This window comes from Halichoeres trimaculatus, unplaced genomic scaffold (assembly GCF_033239565.1).
Source record: "Halichoeres trimaculatus isolate MK-OKI-2021-1 unplaced genomic scaffold, fHalTri1.1 fHalTri1_scaffold_13, whole genome shotgun sequence".
In the NCBI taxonomy this organism is placed as follows: domain Eukaryota; kingdom Metazoa; phylum Chordata; class Actinopteri; order Labriformes; family Labridae; genus Halichoeres; species Halichoeres trimaculatus.
Window position 1 is genome coordinate 12,289,358 of NW_027437191.1, and position 20,777 is coordinate 12,310,134.

At 39.0% G+C, this 20,777-nt stretch overlaps 1 protein-coding gene across 1 annotated transcript; it reads right to left on the reverse strand.

The window, feature by feature from the left end:
- Positions 1–2,225: 2,225 nt before the first annotated feature.
- On the reverse strand, positions 2,226–18,478 carry hmgn3 (high mobility group nucleosomal binding domain 3). Its single transcript, XM_074685765.1, has 6 exons — positions 18,297–18,478; positions 16,179–16,229; positions 15,917–15,946; positions 11,764–11,814; positions 9,770–9,868; positions 2,226–4,428 (listed from the first exon to the last, which is right to left on the reverse strand). Exons 1-6 carry the CDS (start codon positions 18,309–18,311, stop codon positions 4,387–4,389), a joined length of 288 nt encoding a protein of 95 aa, XP_074541866.1. The 5' UTR covers positions 18,312–18,478; the 3' UTR covers positions 2,226–4,386.
- Positions 18,479–20,777: the final 2,299 nt, after the last annotated feature.

Below are 20,777 nucleotides of genomic sequence, written 5' to 3' on the forward strand. Positions count from 1 at the left end.
CCAAGTCCCGGCTGCGTCGAGTATCCCTCCGCTGAGCGGCAGTTAGTGCACGCTGCACTGTTTACCCAGCAAAACAACCCCTTCCCCAAACAAATATACAACGAGAGACCTTTCCCTGTGTGTACTACCCAACGATGTGAATTTTAGTTGCGGGTAGGAGTTTGTAAGCGTTTGTTTGTTTCAATCCCCCTCCCCCTCAAAAGAAAAAAAGCGCAAGCCCTCTGCGGAAGAATACATACTACGCACAGCCACAGTCGAGGGGAGGTAGAAATGGCAGCCTGCGATAGGAGAGGATACATTGCAGCAGAATGGCTTGTTCTTCGCAGATTACCGATATTTAAATTCTCTTACCATTTGGAAGCCTTCACTTTCTTATTTATAAAATAGTTGCGGATATATTTAGTGTACTTTATGTTGTATTTCTCCTTTTTCGTAGCTGCGGCTGTTGAATATGGTTTCCGTATTTGAGCTGAATTTCAGTCGTGTAACCCTCTCTGCTATGTTTCATGTAATAATGCAGTCTTCTGGGTTAATAATGTGTGTTTGGTTGGCCTCGTTTGTCGTTATTGAGTAACAAGATGTCTGGCTAACACACCCACTCTCTCTGGGAGCCGTTTGGTGGGGAAGTCGTCCATTTCTCTTCCAAATACTGCCAGGCAGTAAAATGGGGGAAGGGTTGAAGAAGAGGGGGAATGCAGCTTAATGAATGAAAGCTCGGGAGTAACAGGAATTTAATGGCAATCAGACGTTGATGAAAACAACAGCTAATCTAGGACGGTAATCAAAGAAATACATGACTGCACACCTCTGGAGGGTTCACTAGAAATTAGAGGGACAGAGTTTAAGTATGAAGGTGCCATTCTTCATAAAATACACATTATGAATGTCTTATTTGTGTTCAAAATAGGCCTATATATTTCATGTCTAAAGGTGACATGCCTGAGTCACCTAGAAAAATAAGCTCCCTGTCTTTTGCTGACCTTTTGGGTCACCTTTCCATTGTGAGACTTTGAAAATAACAATAAAAATGATAATCCGAAAAACATTAAGCACAAGATGTTTATTTTATCATAGGGTCCTCTTTTATCAATATTAGAAGTACATTGTCTAGGGCCTTCATGTCAATTTAAAAGGACATTCTCATTTCTAGTTAATTCTGTCTTTTCATCTGCTGAGCAGAAGTTTAAAGCGGAAAATCCACAGCTTCAAATTCAATGGAATATTTTACACACCTCAAACTATTTCAAAATACTTCAAAAAAGGTAAAACTATTTTTTCCTTTAAATAGGAGCCAGGCCCAATGTTTCTCTCCATCTCAGTATTCACTCTGCACAGTGTACAGACTCTAAGCATGGTGTGAGCATCCTAGAGTTACACCAAACGTTAAATCAAAGAAAGGGATGTATAGTTTTTTTAACAAGCACTTGTCAAAGCCAATAAAGTTTGTCAGAAAAATAATCAGAGGCTCTGGTACATAAACCAGTTTCTATTTATAAAGCACGTGTTTGACTCAAATCCCTGGCAGATACTTCAGGGAACAGACAACTTTTTGCCTGGAAGATGATGAGATATAAAGTTGAGCAGATGACTGACTAAATCTCTGGCTCTGCTCTTTATTTCTCTCCTTTCTTTATTTTCTTCCTTTTGGTAGATAAAACACAAAGTAGTGTGTAGTTCATGTTTGCTTGTATACAAAAGCTAACAAGGAGCAAATAATTTCATAGATTTGTAACAAATCCAACCAGTTTGAATTCTTGTACCTAAAGTGTTTGATCTGGAAATGTTAATGTCCAGGGAGCAGGTTTGCTCTTTAGGTTACTACAGACACATCAGCCGATCAGGAAGAATCATGAGAGTATAAATACCAAGCAACATATGGGATTTTAATCATCAATGCTTTTTGTTGGTCAACTTAATGTTATCTTTTCTCTAAGAGGAAGCTGTCTGTGTTTCCTCTGTCCCCATAAGTTAATTGATTGTCCATCAGTAGCAATAGATTAGCTGTGACAAATTTTCTAATCATTTTCTATCATGTCAGGATAAATTAGTCTCGTGGATTTTAGAAAGAGTTTGATAAATGCTGCAAAAAAAATCCAGGTATTCAGTGAAAGCTTGGGTTGTGGCCACTGATTTTTATTTTCTCCAAGTTACAATCCAGCAACAGGTTGTTTATGCCATCATGTGCTAACTATTACAAGGTCTCTGAAAACCACTGAATATCATCTGGTAACACAGTCTACCTGTGTGACCCTGAATGCAACAGCTGAGACTAGATTCATGTTATTAAACCTTGTCAGTCACTTTTATGTTCCTTTCTCCCATGACCCACTAAGTGAAGTCGTTTTTGTGCTGGCACACGTGGCCACAAGGAGGCATCCTCACTCTGCAGCACTTTTTTGTGCAAAGGGCACAGAGGAGTCAAAGGTTAGGAGTTATGAGGGAAATGTGTCAGTTGCATATACAGTTTTCACACCACGTGTAGAAGTTTAACCTGATGCCAAGACATAAGACCTACGGGCCTTATTATTTAATGTCTCACCAGTGTGACACTGGAACACCTGACGTTTTCTTATGAATGTAATCAAGGCTTGTCTATTCCTCTACATCAATAAACCACTTCTTTTTTGTTTTTGATTGGTACAATAATCTTATTACTTACATAACCTTGAACAGCTTTGTAATCCTTCAGTGAAATACCAGAAAACCCCAAACCAAGTGCTCAGAAAGCTTTTAAAACTGTTTCAATACATTATTGTAGACAAGAGTGGGGTTCATTTATTTAGCTTATTCAGGATTTTTTGTGGATCTTTCTCAGATTTTGCTGTGTTTGAATTCACAGTTACAAGAGCCTTCTTAGTGTGGCTCACAGTGTAGTACTCAATTATGTGTCTGCTCAGAGTGTATGTGGTTTCAGTAATTTGTCATGTGTGTCCAAAATGAGGTGATTCTGCTGATCTACTACAAATTTTTCAGTCACATGTTGCATGAACATCTGTGATTTTTCAGATGTTTGTATTTAACATGTTCAGAAAATGGAAATATTGAATTTTGCCTCAGGACTAAGTAAAGTAGGTCATCTTCTGCTTGCTTTTTATCATCATCTTCCTCTACTTCTGCTTGACCTAGACCTGCGCTAATACATTTAAAGTGGCCTCTCTGGTAGCATCCTTAAAAGACCTTCACACTCCACCACTTCACACCTGTGCATGTCATAAAAAGGTTAACTGCTTCATGTTATGGGTCCACGTGTGAGTGACGGCCGGTCCCTCAATGAAGAGATCGTATGGTTTCATCCGACCCACTCAAACAAATGCTGACCTTTCACTTCCTGACACAGCAGTTGTATTTAACACAGCCACGTGCCCCTGACGACCTCACACCCACACACACACACAAAAAGATACAAACAGGGCTGGCTTTGTGTTGGTTTATAAAGTGACTCTAAACATGAAAGGTGCTCTTAGACACAAACTACAAACACCACTCACAAAACCAGGCTACTCACTGCTAAAATAAAAGTGGCACTGCTGCTCAAAAAGAGAGAATATGTATGCAATGAGAAATGTACTTAATTCACTGAGTAAGTTTATACAAAACAAGAATCAGACTCTTACATGACATCAACTTTTTCTTTTATTTCAAAATATTCTCCCAACAGGATGAAACTCAGAGAAGCCCAGAGGGTCCAAAGCCAATAGAGCCGTCTAGAACAGAAGCACCACTCATTATTGCTATGTCACTCTGCTGCAGGACAAGGTGGTCAGGTGGGGCAGGAAAAATAAAAGGAACATGAGGGAACAATGTCAAACACAGAGACCCACAAACACATTCGTTCTAGCACACACACATACAAAATCAGCTATGTGAAACACAGAAGGGGTAAATCTATAACCTAAGATATCTTTTAAAAAGCTGCAGATGTTCCCCAATTATCAGTCTGGATTCAAAGTTTGAACTTGAATTTTCCCAAAATCCTTACCATGAATAACAGGGGCAGTTTAGCCAGCATGCCCGTAATAAATATTGATTGTAGGGACTACAAATGTGGGTAAGCTGGCTAAAAGGTCATAACAGTCGTATTTACGGCCCCCTACAGACAAAATGAAGAACATCTGCGGCCACCTGATAAAAACAATCATTTCATCTTTGAGTGTCTAAAAGTTTTATAACTGTATCAATAGAGGAAGGAGGAGAATGGAGCAAAACATAGTGTGGGTAGAGTTTTCTGTAAGGAGAGTGTACAGATAGTGGAAGGGGCTGCTGGTTGTCTGTCTCTACTATCACAAGTCTAAAAAAAATTCAGCATGGTACAAAAATCGTCAGTAAAAAAAGATGCTTTGCTGCCATGGAGTCAGAGGGGGCGAGTCGGTGGACACGCTCCTGTCTTTACGCCTTCTCCTCAGTCGCCTCCTCAGCTGCCTCAGTTACCTGGAGGAGGGGAGAGTAACACAAAAACAAGTGTTATCTACAAGTAGGTTTGAGAACGGACAAGAACTTCAAAGCCAAAAACCAGCACAACTTGTGTCTGTTTTGGTCTGCTGAGACCATAGATGAAATTAATGTTGGGTGCAACCAAATTCCTTCTGAAGCAACTGGAAGATTAAACAGATCTCCTCAATGAAACATCCCAATGAAGCCTAGATGACCTGGGTGACTGAACTCCTTATCCTGATGCTTTTAATATTAGCTTGATGGGGTGGGTACGAGAAGCACATTTACTGTTCGTGTTAGGAAAATCATCTGCCTGTATTCTTTATCCAGATGGGTTTATTACTTATAATTAGGGTCCTCGGCCTGAGCCAGGGCACCTTCTAGCAAGAGCTAGAAGGTGCCCTCGGCCGAAGGCCGAGGGCACTATTGTATTCCGTCCGTTTCTTTTTTCTTATTATTCCACAGGCTCCGAAAACGCAAATTAGACCTGCTTAACAAACTCAAAAACTCACCAAAATTGGCACGCACCTCACAATTGCGAAAAATTGCGTAATGATACCAAACATGACCCCCGACATCCCATAATAAGCTCAATAGCGCCACCTAGGCACACGCTAAGGGCCCTAGCTCGGGCTAGGAATGTCGTAGAGAGATGAAACCAACACCAAAACGCTCGTGTCATCGAGACGCAAAAATCATACGCTGCTACCCTTGACCTATCTCCAACAGGAAGCCGGCAATTTGCCCGCCAAAATAAAAAAAAAAATTTTTTAAACCTTTCTGCAAAAATTTTCTCCTCTAAAACCAAAAATGGTACAGGTTTGAGACTACCATCACATGACAGACCAGACCCTGCTCCACAAAAGTTGTGGGGGAATTCGTTGTTTCGGGCCCGGTTTTCGAATGGCGAGCCCTCAAAGTCACAGACCGCTTTTGGCCAATTTAGGATTTCTCCATGTTAGCAGATGAGGAGAACAGATTTCAGGTCAAAACACTCACTTCTAGTACTTCTACTAGTGCCGCATTTGGGCCTCCAGACAAAAAACTAAAAGTCATAGAGCTTTAAAAATTACATGGTTGGATTCCTGACAAAATCCCCTACAACCATATGATATTTTTGAACAGATTAAGCAAACATTGTGGCCTACAGGACAAGTAGTTCAGACATGTCTCTAAAATAACAAAATCCATTTTGAGCACTTTTCCACCGGTGTTGTGACACATTAGGGCTTCTAGAGAAAAAAGTATAACTCGTACAGCTTTAAAAATGCCAAAAATGGATTCCTCACAAGCTCTACTATCAAATATGATATTTTGACACAGATTGGGGTAAAATTGTGGACTCTGTGAGGATTTCTTTACATAAGATGCCTGATAAAAACTCCCTCCAGGCACTAGTCACACTCGTGTCACGCTAATTAGAATTCCAAGCATGCAGCAGGTGATGTCATTCAGCAAAGCAGAGGATACGTTACCATGGTATCAACTGACTCCCTGACATCCCATAATATTCTCTCAGAGCCATAAGGCTCACTTCCAGCCTACACACACCAAAACAGCCCTAACTGGGGCTAGGAATGTCGTAGACAGATGAAACCAACGCCGAAATGTTCGTCTTATTCTGTTGATCACAGTGGGGCCAATACCATGATAGTAGGGCAAAACCGGCATGAGCCCCGAGGACCCGTCTAACGCTGCTTGCAGCTTTAATTTACAAAAAGATTTGATACAAGAAGCTATTTTTTAAGTGCTTATCTTTGATCTTCTCTGGACACAATTTTGATCAAACTTAGTAAAAAAAAAACTGTCTGTAATGATATTGGGTTATAAACTATTTTTTTGAATTGAGACAGAATACAAGATTTATACCTCTCATGCATGTTTATTTGATGTGAAACCAAGGTTAGCCTAACTTGACATTTAGGCTAAAATAGATAACATTGATGGGTTTAAAAGTCGCTCATCTACCAAGCAGTGCTAACATAACCTCATTCTTCATTTTATTGATAGACTCTCAAGTTTGAACAGACTACTGCACAATAACTGCCGACTGTGGGTTGGAATGAACATTAGCACAAACAGCTTAACTCGTGTTTTAGCCTTTAGCCTGAATTTTAGCCTTTAGCCTGTGCTCTATCACTGTCCCGTTTAGCTTTCCTCTGCTCCTCTGTCTTTTCTACCTTTTGCCAGTCCAGCTCCTGTGTCCACCATCACTACAAAATAAATCCAAGAAATTGTATTCGGCAGAGAAAAACACAGATCTCTTTTTTCACTAATAAACTTCATTAGCTGTGAGCCATCAGCGTGTTATTGTCATAGAGACTTGGACATGCCTTAAATCAATCTGGTCCTGTCTGATCAGGCAGATAAGAAATAGCTTTAGAAATAACCTATCTTGACATTTATAATCTCAATTTGAATTGTGGGTTATGATCTGGCATATCTCTTTTTCAATATCCCTTAGAAACTCCTTACAGCCCTTTCAAATTCAATCTTTCTTCCTGAAAAACGCACTAATGAAAAAAGTAGTTACACATTTGCTTAATAAGAACAAGGCATACTTCTTTTCTTTGTGCAAAGCTAACCTGCTGATGGCTGTGCTTCTACAAGCCCGGATTTCACAGTACGATGCAGGTTGATTTTTTTTTTTTTTCACTTTCAGTATCTATTTTCCACTGTTAAATTGACCGAAATAAATCAAATCAAATCAAATCAAAAAAATCTACCAATTAGAAGTTTGGTGGGGCGCCCCTTTTTCTTGGTTTGTTACTACTCTTTGCTGAAGATAATATTCCTGATGCTAAACTGCTGTTGCAAATTTAGCAAACTCACATACTGGTAAATCACAAGACAGTTTATCCTCTGCTGACGTAGAGTGATTTTAGGTTTTGCACTTTTTTGAATTAATGTCAGAGATAACGTAGTCCTCTCAGAGGATGGCTGTGCTGTTCTCAATGTGATTCCTCCTGGGTATGCTGAGTGTCTGCACAGTGAACATTTTATTGACTATTTTCATTGAAACAGATCTGAAGAATATCATCAACAGGTTTTAGTATTTTTTTTTTCCAATGCCAAAACTTGTGGAAATTACTTCAATATTTTGGGCTGAGGTTCTATCTGTGCTAAACCAAAAATAAAATGAAGTAACTTCCATAAGTTTTGGCAATAGATATTCAAAAGAAAATGAGTTCAACTTAGTCACACAAAGCCAAAGGGGATGTATGTATATATATATATATATATATATATATATATATATATATATATATATATCCACCTGCACAGGGGTGGCCAACCTGTGGCTCGTGAGCCGCATGTGGTTCTTTGCCTTTTGGTGTGTGTCTCTTCGATCCATTCATAAAAAAAAATATATATATATATAGTTATGAGTAGTGGTGTGCCGATTAAACTAAACTATATATATGGATGCCAACATTGGAATGACTTGGGATTGATACTTAAGTTTCAGTTTCTCTTGTCTAGTATGAATTTAAACACACAAACACAATAGATCTCGCTTTGAAAATTGGAAATGTATTGATGTTCTATTTATGTCATTTTGTTTATGTGTGAGAAGAAGTGCGTTTGTAAGACCACGTATGTGGCGTGGCTCTCTGTAGTACCACGGTAATTTTTGTGGTTCTTGTTCTCTGACTGGTTGGCCACCCCTGTACTATATTGTGAGTTTTGTAAGCATTATTTATGGCTCTCTGTTGGCTCGTTCACACTCTGCTTTGTTAGTTTATGACAAATGTACCCAACGTCCAAACCAGTACAACTAGCTTGCTGCCATGCTGAGACGCTCTGCTTAGCTGTCCTTTTGAAGTGTGCTGCATTAGCTGTCGTTACAAGCCAACAGCATGATTGACATATATTCTTTCATATTCAACATATTCTGTTCAGTAATTAAACAGCAGCAGAAACAGACAAAGAAGTCTCCCACTCATCATTCTACGCACAAAACAGAGTTGAGATGTTTACTGAATTTGCCAGCTGCAACCAAGAGCAGAGTCTACATCCATTCTCTCATCTATTTTTGCTGTAAAAAAACAAACACTATTAAAGCTTTAGTTTTTTCTTTAGCATGAGTCAGTATTTGTTTTCTTAAATATGAGAAGAATAAAACTGAACATTGCAGAGAAAAAGCAAAATCCTCTTCATTCCAGGTCACTGCCTCATGTACCCTTAAGGCTTTTCAGGGCGTAAAGTTTTTTGCTGACATTTCATCTGTCAGAGTCAAAAACAGGTCATGGTTGAATGATTATTTCTTGCAGTAAGATCTGAGGGTAATAAGGGAAATTGAAGTTTTTGGAGATGCACTGGGATTTTCAAACTCATGACATCTTCAAACCTGTATTGTACCGAGACTGAAGTAACGTTTATCTTACTGTCAAAGCAGATCACCTTAAAGCTGAGATGCCACAATGCAAAGGAAAAAAAAATCAAGCGTCAAATAAATTCTTTTCAACCTACAAATACTCTGTCATCTACATGAACCAGCATGAGGTGTATGAGGTTATGAAATCTGGATGGTGTGATCTCATTCACTCAGCTGTGTCCTCTGCCTGACCACTGGTGGAGGGATCTGTCTGAAAACACAACGGCCAATCACATTTCACATCCCAGCAGTGTGAGCTGGGATGTGTGAGACCGATGTGTAAAAAAGTTGTCCTTGGCCCACTTCACAGCACACAGCAACGAAAATTAAGGAGGTTCTCGCTCCTCTTCTTTACCCTCTGCCTCATTATAGACTCTCATTCTCCCTGTTAAACATGCCACAGCACTGCAAAGCACACTGGGTAAATATTTGCTTGATTAGCACACAAATTCTGTTTAAGTGAGTGAGTTAGTGTCACACACACACACACTGCAAAGATAGATCAGACACACTTCAGCGTACCCTTAACTCTGACTGTCTCACTCTGCCCTCTCACTGACATCAAGGAGGGAGCCGTGCTTCTGATGGAGGACACACTGACAGACGGACGAGACACATAGATCTGTGTGTGTGTGTGTGTGTGTGTGTGTGTGTGTGTGTGTGTGTGTGTGTGTGTGTGTGTGTGTGTGTGTGTGTGCGTGCGTGTGTGTGTGTGTGTGTGTGTGTAGATATGATTGGAAGCAATGTGAAGTATTACAAGTGCAGTTTGAATTTATGGTGAGAGAAACATAATACGAAACAAAACAAAACAATGGATAATAAAGATTGTTAATTTGTGAGTGTGTGTGTGTGTGTGTGTGTGTGTGTGTGTGTGTGTGTGTGTGTGTGTGTGTGTGTTTGACTCAGGGTTCATTTTCTTAAAAAAAAATCACGCAGTACTTGAGTTTTCCCTCCTCTTACCTCATTTGTCTTGGTCTCTCCATTCTGGGCTGGGCCATCATCCTTCTTTGCCTTGGTGCCGCCTTTCTTTACCTTTGCTCCCTTATCATCTGCCACCTTCTGCATCAACCACATGAAAAAAAAATAAATCTTTTGTTTTATGGAGTCTGAGACCATGAAAATATTCCAAGTACAATCTCAAAATTCTCAAATAAAGACAGTGCTTAAAAACTTCATAAGATCATTACCCAGTGTAAGGTATTTGCCACTACTGCCCTAAATTAACAGTTTGAAGGTGAGTACAAAAAGCCTTTTTGTGTTTATGTAATGGTTAATCCACCAGAATGTGCAAGCGCTTTAATCAAAATTATAGCTGTTGTTGATATCCATTATTATATTTTGATTGTGTTCCTTAAAACTGCTATGAGGAGGATCTGTTTTAATTGTACTCCCTCGCCACCTTGTGGCCCGGAGGCTCCGCACACTGTCGTAAATTACTTTTAGCGAAGCGTGTGTTTGTTTTGGGAGTAAATGGAGATCGGATGGAAACAAATTTTCTTTGTTCAAGACAACTTTTTACTGGATACAATGCATTGAGGTAAGGGACTTAACAGTACAGTTACGTAGTGATATGGTTTGAAACGTGACAACAAACATATATAATATATAGCTAGCTGCTACAAACATTGTAGCAGCTAGCTATATATTAGCAACATCATCAGCCCAGTGCGCCGACGTATCTGTAGGCTAACCTGACCGTTTAAATTTAGCGCAGCTGGCAGTCCAGTGCTCTGAGACATGTCTGTAATGTGTAACATTAGGGCTAATTAGCCTTTAGCTCAGGCTGTATCACTCTCCTGTTTAGCTTTCTCTGCTCTTCTGTCCTTTTCTGTCTGACAGTTAGGCTCCTGTGTCCACCATAACTACAAAATAAGTCATAGAAATTATTTTTAAGCAGAGAAAAACACAGACCACTGTGTTTTATCTTTTCTCACTACTTCGTCAGCCGGCGTGCTGTTGGCATTCTTCATGACGCTGGGTGGTTTTATCATTTTTAAGACAGGTGGTCTCATAAATTTGTTAAGCACTGTATGTGAAAAAATAAATGCAGAGCTGGGAGCCAATATTTGAGTCAAGTTAGAAACAAATACAAAACGTCAGCTAACTGGTACCTTTAAAACTTAAACAGAGTTTCAGTCAACTTGATATCATGACTCAGGCTAACATCGTCACAAGAGAGTGTCCTTAACCTAACATGCAAGGCCAGGATAGCTTGGTTTTCTACTTTTTTACACACTAAACATTAAATCATTTAGAAATATTCAGATATTATTCCGATATTAATGAGGACACCAAAGCAAACATGTTGTAACTAGGGCTTTTTAAGGTAACTTTTAACCTGTCATCTTTTGTTGGTTAACTAACTCACCATTATGTGTTTACACCATTGACATGCTCTCGTTAATACTTTTATGAGGCTGTAAATTAAAAAACAATCATTTAGCACTCAGCAAAAATGTGTCTTAAACACAGAAAAGCGGGAATAACAAGAAAACCTGGATACCACTGATTTGCTTACTAAACAAATGCACACTTTGGCAGGAGCCACATATTTACAACAGCTGGGAATGATGCTCATAAGAAACAGGAATCAACATAATTTGAACACTCATTTGAATGTATTATATTAATACAAAACTCAGTGTTTTTTTAAGCTCATCAATTGTGTTCATCCAAATTCAACTGTTTGTCATCAATTAATTCTCAGGATACTTATAAAAGTGTGCTTTGCAAATAAAAACCTGATGATATGTTAAATCAAAATTATAGATGTAAGGGAGAAATATGTGTAAGTGATGAGCTATGTGTGTTTCTGAGATGCTGTGACCTTAGACGGATACATGAACTGATCATGAAGGGTAACCACAAGCCTCAGTCTGTTGCAAATTAATGTGGGTTTTAATAAGCTACAGCAGGTGTAAGCTTTGTCCATGCGGAGAGTGTGTTTACTTCACCTTGACGACGGCCTTCTTGGGCTTGGCCTCAGACTTGGGTGGAGCAGGCCTCTGTGAATGAAGAAGAAGTCAGTCAGGAGTGGCCAAGCACACTGTGATGGAATCCACTCTGGAGCAATGTTAGTCTACATCCAGTCCTCCTCCCCCCTGCACTCACAGAGACATTTCTTTCATGCTGAAAAAACTATTACCAGAGACAAGAAGTGGGTTATGTTGAATAAATTTTGTAGCTACTTGCTCCCACTTTATTAATAATAATCATGTCCTCATACTGTATTCTTTGAGCAAAAGACTCTGTCATTTCTTTGAGCTAAGTAGTTTTAAATATCCGCCTCCTCTCAAAGTGAACTGACCTCAGACCACTGTACAATTACTATATCAGATGGGACCTGAGAGTCTGGCTAGTCAGTGCGCTCAAGTTCACTGCAGAGCTTTTCTGACTGCAGAGTGTGAACCATGAACACTCCAGTAAAAATGTAAAACAAAAAAACAAAAAAAAAAAACACCTTTTTTTTTTTTTTTTCCTAAAAATATCTCCTTTTTTGCTTTGGAATCCTCCGACACTGTGCACATGGGATAAGAAATGCAAAATACTTTGTGTTTTTGCAGTAGTAGCTTAATAATTCAAACATCTGGTTAGATTTTTGCAAAATGACCAAACATTAATCCTTGAATGACCATACAGTGTTGATTTACTGCTGAAATAGATTCATCTTATAAATAAGTTAGTTGTGCTTACAGTTGTGCTGCTAATTAATTTACCCATGGTCCAGGAAAATTGCAGGAGGAAAATCCTGAAGGTGTTGCAGGACAATTTTGGAATTACACTTATTTCCCTTTTTTCTTCTCACTGCTCTCATTCAGAGTTGAAATGCACATATGGTTGCTAACCAGGCCAGAGAAGCTAGCTCAACTAAACTTATCTTATCTGGTCCTGTCTGAGCCGTTGAATGGGCTGTGAGGACTGTGCATCCGCACAGGACCTTGCACCACTTGGGGGCTTTATGCCTGCAGTCTTATTGCTTTTTTGTTTGTTTTTTTAAACTAAGACATAACTATTAGGACACCTCTGTGTCACAGGACAGACTGTGTGAGCTTGCTCTGCTGTCAGTTGAAAAGGACACTGTATCCAAATTGGATTATAAAGATCTCATTGCTGAGCCATTGAGGCAAGTAAAGTGATGCTGGCGTGATTAGTTTCTGCTCAGTTAACGTATGATGTGTCCATCTCATTTGTTAGCGTTACAGTGCAGTAAATAATGAGTTGTGTATAGCTGTAATGATGAAAAAAGATATGTTATGAATAAGAAGTGGTCTAACCTTCTTGTTTAAAATGTCAAGATGTCAAAGAAATGTGAGTAAACTGACTTGGTGAAAAGCCCCTTGTTGCCCAGTTAAGTTTTGCCTTTGAAATAAATAACAAAAAAGACATAGCTGACTATTTAAAGATGCTGTGAGGACGATCTGTTTTAATTGGACTTCATCGCCACCTTGTGGCATGGAGTCTCATGCACGCTGTAGTAAGAAGTGACTTTTAACCAGGCATTTATTTATTCTGAAATTAAATGGATATTGTATCGAAACAAATTTTCTTTGTTCAAGACGTTTTACCAGAAACAAGCCATGGTAAGGTATTTATCAGTACAGTTACGTAGTGCTGTTGTTTTAAACGGGGCAACAAGCAAACACTGTCAGTTTGTACCATAGTATGGAGTGCGCAACTTGAGTGCAGAAGCACTGTGGAGTATAATTGTCTGACAACTGACTTGGGGGAGTTAACCACCAAAATGCACATTTTTAAACTTAATATCATCACTTTGACAGATGGTAAATGGCTCCCGGGTTTGTGAAATAGACTTTTTAGCAGAAAAATCCAGTGTGCACCCCAGAGAGGAATTGAAACACAAAACTGTCAGTCCATGCGCATGACTGCATTATCTGTAGACTGTAAAATACCAGGATGTAAACATTATGTCAATAAGTCAGAAACCCAAACAACCAAAAAGAGAACACAGACTGCTGAGTCTGAGACCTGGTTCATAATAAAAGAACCAGAAAACTACGTCCAGAGAACTGCACCAAATCACAACATTAATGGTTGTATACTTCAGGGTTAATACACTGGTTATTAATTTCATAATACTCCATATTTACTTTTATTATTAAATCTGTTTCTGTTAATCATAATTTGTAGATTCACTTATTATTTACTCTCTATATTGAGCCCATGTTTGGTCATAACCTTGGCGGGAAACCAACTTTTTCATTAAATAAGCAAAGCCAAAGCTGTATTTTGAATATCAGCAGTTAATATTGCACCTTTGCAGTCAAACCTGGTTAACTGAGTTTGGATAAAGACGGCGCATTTAATAACAGCTGCAGGAGTCGCCAGTGTTTTAGTGTAAAGTGTGACCCTGTTAAGTGGTGACTCCCAGCCGTAAATCATCAAACGGCAACCTCCGGTCTAGGAATATGAGAAAATGTGGAAGTGCTAAAATCTGCTGTTTCTCGAGTGTCCGCTTGAGGCTGGCTCCGGAAGTACCGGAAGTCACATACAGGCCAAGCCAAAAAAAGCCATTTTCAAAGCAGATGTAACCAATTTACAGCCTGGTTCAGGTCTCCTGTCTGAGTCGCTAACTTCACTATCAGCACACACTGTACAGGGGGTGAATTTTTTTCTAACTCAGCCGTTCAGAGGATATTAAGATCGCAAGCTCGCCCAATCAGACACACAGCCCAGGTCACGTGATCGACAAGCCCCCTATAGCTGTACCAGAACCCTTGCCACTTCCGATATGGCCATGATAGCCAATGTGCTTCATTTTCCGTTTCAGAAACAGACAGGTGACATCAAGGAGACTACGTCCATGTTTTATACAGTCTATGTTAATCAATGATAAGTTCAGCTGGGGGTCACCAGTTGGCATGGTCACTATTAACTCCTAAACACTGGTTGCTCTGTAATTGTCAAAACTTGATAGACGTTGCCTCTGTTGTATAGTATCATTTATGACAACTGACCACGGAACTGATGTAGATTTTGATGCCACTAACAGGTTGAATTTAGTGTTAAGAGAATGCTAACTTGTCTGAATGAATGAAGCTAAACTGCTTCTATGGTCAAAATGCTTGCACATTTTTATGATGTTGTGGACTGAGACAGACAGACGTAGACAGCCAACGTGGTGTTGTCATAGAGATTTAGACGTGCCATAAATCAGTCCAGTCCTGCTCGACTCAATCAGAAAGCTAAGAATTAGCAGTTAGGAATAAACTGTATTAATGTTGATAATCTCATATGGATTACGACCAGGCATATAGAAAAGAGACTTTTTTCAGCTCACTTAGAAACTCCTCACAGTCCCTTTAATAAAATGTCTTGCAGTGAAATAATGGGTGCAGTAGAACTAGAAGCTGTGTTGGGTGAAGGTTATTCATGTGTAATTGCGCATCCATGTCAAAGAACAGGGTCTCACATTTCATATTCCCACATGGCCTCCCCCCAGATTAGCTGTTAATTTATGTTTCTGTATTTTTTGCTAAATGTAGCTAATTTACTGCCAGCACACACAAAAAAAACTAAGCTTCTTGGCTAATTCGGGCAACAAAGAGAATGATGTGTGATTCAATATCATATTAAGAAAACGTGCAAAAGTACAAACACATGAAACGATCTGAGACACAATGATTTAACATGCAAAGAACAACACAGATAAAGAACATGTGCACAGTGGCTGGCAGAGCTGCATGATCACTCCATGTGTTGTATGATTGCTTAATTACATTACCACAATTATCATCCATAAGTTTTCTTTTTTGAGAACTTAAACAGCACTGTTTGTGTGAACTGTTCTGTGCATTTAATCTTAAATGGCTTTGCTGTGACTGCTACATTTTTCTCACATTCACTTTAGGTCATGCAGCCCACCACACGAACAAGATGTTACAAAAGATAAAGACAACATAGAAAAGACATGCATATGAAGACAGACACAATCCCCTGACTGTATGTTTATGAGCTCTGTAAATTTCTTTGATTGAATTGATAAACTGAGCACAGATTTTAGCTCACACATCCTTACTATCCTACAACAGTGAGGTGGGATGAGGACAGAACCAGAGGTGAAGACAGGGACGGGAGAACGGCACTTACCGCTGACAATCTCTCGGACCTTCTGGTGGGCTACAGGAGCAAGGGATGATCAATGAAAGAGAGAAAGTGACAGAAAGAGAGAAAGAAAGAGACAGAATCAGTTGTACCTTCGCGGCCTGATCTTGAGCAATCTACTGTGTGACAGCTGCAAGTTTCCTAATCAGTAACCTGTTGTGTTAACTCTCACTCTCGTACACTCTTACAAAAAAACACAACACGCCTGCACACTTGTACACTGCACACTGACACATCAAACATTTACCAATTGTTTTGTGACTTTGGAGGCCTCTTTGCCCTCAGGACCCTCTGGAGACTGCAGAAAACATAACAAGGAGACTTAACAGGGTAAGATGAGATGAATGCACATGTACGAACATTTCACTTTCATGATTCAGATATTTGTTCCCTGTTCATTTTATCAGCTGTCACTAATAAATATTACATGTCACATCCTAATAATTGCCTTAATATGTTGCCCTTAATTTGTTACTGATAATTAAATTTCTCTTTTTTTTACAGAGAAGGAAAGCACTGATTCTTCAAATATAACGCTAAATGTTATTTAGAAAAATAATATGCACATTTTTTTACATTTACGATATACTGACACAAAATTTTATTAGTTACTGGTTGAGTTAAAAATTAAAAAAGCAAAAGGGAAAAAAATAATCCATCAGCTTAGTTTTTCTCCGTTTTTCCTCACAGCTGCTCTGAGCAGTTTTGGGCTGGTTGTAAAACAGAGTGGTTGGTTGGTGAAACATTTTACAGAAGAAAGAAAGTAAGAAAACTTTTTATTAAAGAAAAAAAACAAAAACAAAACAAAAATGACAGGACACTCAAGGGAGCTTTAACAATGAATTTTAAAAATCTGTAAACTGCTGATTAAAAATAGCAATATTTTTGCAGCGTCAAGCGCCAAATTTATCTGATAAAGCACTACCTACAATCCCACAAGAAAAAAAAAAAAAAAATCAGAAAAGAGAGTTTAGTAAGACAGCAGCAAAATGGTTGTGAAGTTTCTCACGAGGGGCTTAAATCATCCATTTTTTTTCATACGCTTGCTTATTAAAAACAACAGTTTTTTGCCTGTCTTTAATAAATGTAAAAGCAGATTAATATATGTTAAATGTGTAGTCTCGAAATAAAAAAATAAATAAATAAATAAATAAAGTAAATAATTTACTAATCCTCATTCCATCTGGGTAGCCTGTCAGGATTTTTTTAAATTACTTTTCTGACAAGAATATTTTTTCTATTTTTAACTGAAATCACATTTCTTCTTTAATTTACAAAATATGAAATATAAATGAAGATTTACTTCATCCCCCAAAATAATCAAAATTAAAACTACGTAAAAACGCTCAGGGACGCACGTGCATCACGTGGACTCATTTTCTATTATCTGCTAATGACACATGGTCTCCATGGTAATTACCATGCTGATGAGGTAATCTTGTTGACATTCCCTAATAAAGCCCCTACAGAGAAATACACACATGTCCTCGACAGACAGTAACACACAATGAAGGCTGTCAGCCTACATTTAGGTTGTACCATCATGGACTCGCGCTGCAAGCTGCAGGTAAGGACAGCGCGCAGGAGAGACCGCCCCCACCGTGAAAAAACCCACTGTTGGTTTAGCCCGCAGGTTGGTTTTCGCATCATTTGCATGTGGGCGACCTCCGCCCCTCGAGGCCTCCTATTCTCTGTCCTCAAAGGCGAATCTGCGCAGACAATAGCGGTCTTTTTTGGATGGTACAGAAGCGTATTTCCAAGTATGCACTGATACTATGCACGTGAGTTTGCGGTGCAGTGCTGTCTAGGTAGCCACGTTCTTTTTTTTACGCACAGCATTTGCCTCTGATCCCCTCTTTATTCCCTTCTCTCCTTGGGCTAAGGGCTGGTTTAATCAGTCACCATTCATCACCACCGGAGAAAAAGAAGAGGCAGGGTGGTGATTAAATCCTCTGTTAATTCAGTACCGATTAGTGTGGACCATGTGTGAAACGCACATTAGAAAAATTATCATCACGCAGGTCTCCTACGGGATTTACGCATCTATCCACCCGGCAGCTCCGTCTGACATTCACCAGTGCGCACAGTGGACAGGAAAGTGGCAGATAAAACGACCACAGGAACGGCCATTGATATGAACACGTGGAAATTTACAGTGCAACCAGAAATATTATTGAATAAATTTCATGTGCAGAGGCACGTAACATACCCCTGATATGCTGCGGGCAAAGACACGCTCCCTCAAAGTTTGGCACCAGCTCACCTACCTCGACGTCGGCACAGAATTCGCGCACCGCTATTTTCCTCAAATGCAAGAGCCGAAAAACTACAGTGGAGAGATCCTGATGGCACAAACGACACTCACCTTTCTCTTCGGCATTTTACACGTGAATTATTCTCCACCAAGCTCAGGAAATTTAAGGTCAAACACGAAGGTCCAAGAGAGTCGAATTTCAACTACCTCGAAATACTGGATCAATATCTAAGCACCTTCGATAATATGTTGATTATATGCACTCCCCTAAACTCTATACCTCCCACAGCCATTGGGTAGAGGGGTCAAAATCCTCTTCTGTGCTGACTCCTGATTGGCTCGCAGCATCTCTATGTAAATAAGAGGTTTGCGGACACTGGCTGAGGTTTATCAGAGGGTTTCTCTGATTGGCTCCACGCTCTTTGTGCGCAGATCCCACCAGACTGCGAGAACTGAGAGGGAAAGTGGAGACAAGCCAATGAAAGCAGAGCCGACTCTCGGTGGATCTGGGTAATGTAGGATGAGAGGTACGGTGAGCATTGTAAATAAAACACAAAGGACGAGAAAAACGCTGGCACAATGGCACAATGTCACACACAGTCCAGCTCCAGAAAAGCTGGGGCAGGGTATTGTGCCTTGCAGGGTTTCTCCTGCTGTAAAGAACCGGAGTAATCATACACCACATCTTTTTCACAAGCAGCCAATCAATGCGGAGGCTGCCGTCTCTATGGGAGCACGATAAAACAAAACAAGTGTTAAAGACACCGTGAAATCACTACCACAGACAAACGATTCCGGGGGGATCATTTCTTTCTATTTCGAGGACATTTTCCACAAGAAAGTGAATGTTAAATAGGTGAAAAGATGAAATGTATCCTGGATAATGAAACATACAAGTTTTTCATTCATGCTCATCTTTCTGCTCAAGCCTGAATAACACTAAACTTATTGTCCAATAACTCCAAGTCTGCTTCTGCTCGAGGTTTCTGTTAGGGACAGTTTTTCCTTTGCACTGTTATTTGCTAAATGTTGCTACTTGTCAATGTTTAAGGAAAGTATCTTGAGAAGACAGTAAGTATTTTTGGTTTTGTTTAAACAAAGATTCACTGGTTTATCTGAAATTCAAAGGTATTATTATTATAGTCATTATAATAATAATAATAATAATAATAATGATAATAATAATAATAATAATAATAATAATAATAATAATAATAATTATTATTATTATTATTATTATTATTATTATTATTATTATTATTATTATTATTTTTTATTATTATTATTTATTTTTTCCTTAATGGGGGTTTTACACTGTGAGTGAAGTGCAGGACAACCCCCACTTTAAACTTGACTGATTGATTGATTGATTGATTGATTGATTGATTGATTGATTGATTGATTGATTGATTGGTAACAAGTTGCGAGCGTTACAAAGTACAAGATTCAAGTCCTCAGTGGTTTGTGCTGTGGCTCAAAAAAATGTCAGTACTTAGGGGAACTAATGACTTTAACCCTGTTATTATTTTGTTGTCTTTGTTGTTGTTGTTCGCATGAGAAAACTGTGCGCAAAGTAAAATGTAAGCACCCCCCCAAAAAACCAGGAAGTTTGGAAAAGCTGCGTTAAAAATCAAGTGCTCTCACTAACAGCACTTGGAGGTGAAAAATTAGTGGCAAAACAAAAACATCCTCTTTAGGGATTTAGGGATTCGAGTAATTAATGGGATTTTGGGGCTCCTTTGGGGATAAACAAAGTCTTATTTTATGGGAACATGTCCACACAGGGTTCATTACCCTGTACAGTCTATAAAGTAATCCATGTTGGTCATATAAAATGCCATGTGCATTGCTCATTATCGCTTCTTACAAAGATGACAACATTTCTGTCCATTAAAGCTCCCGTGAGGAAGTGTAATGCAGTTATGAAACAGAGTGAAGTCATATAAGCTATAATTATTAGCTACAAAAACAAATAATACCATCATAATAAAGACTTATTTCTGCATGTTTATTTTTCATGTATGAAGCACCTACCAGGAAGTAGGTGTTGGTAGTCATACAATTGACTGCTGAAAGAAAGTAGGATAACAATTATCTAAAGAGCACAGCCTTCACATGGACTGGACAAGGCCAGCTAGGGTCATCCACAAGGTGGTGCCAATTCCAACACAAACCAGAAAAACCTCACAGGAGCTTTAAGTAGACAGTTTGTAAAAACTACTAATGTAAAGAGCATTAGAAGTGTATTATTGTTTTCGGATACTCATTCACTGCACTTAAAATCAGACCTCATAATTTTCATGGCATGTATGCCCAGTTTATTGATTATTGATTTCTTTTTAATTTAGGTATTTCTTTAAAGGAGTGACAGGGGTTTAAAAGGACATAATAACATATCTTTATTTTTTTTTACACGTTTCCCGCAATATTATAGAAAATGATTCCAAGTATTTTTTTTCTTAAATTTTATTTCAGCCTGAAGTGCAGATGGCCCAGTGGTCTGTGACGTTCATCCTTGTGTGGGTGGCCCAGGTTTGAATCCAGCCTGTTTCCCGTATGTCACTCTCTGCTCTTGCCCTTATTTCCACTCTA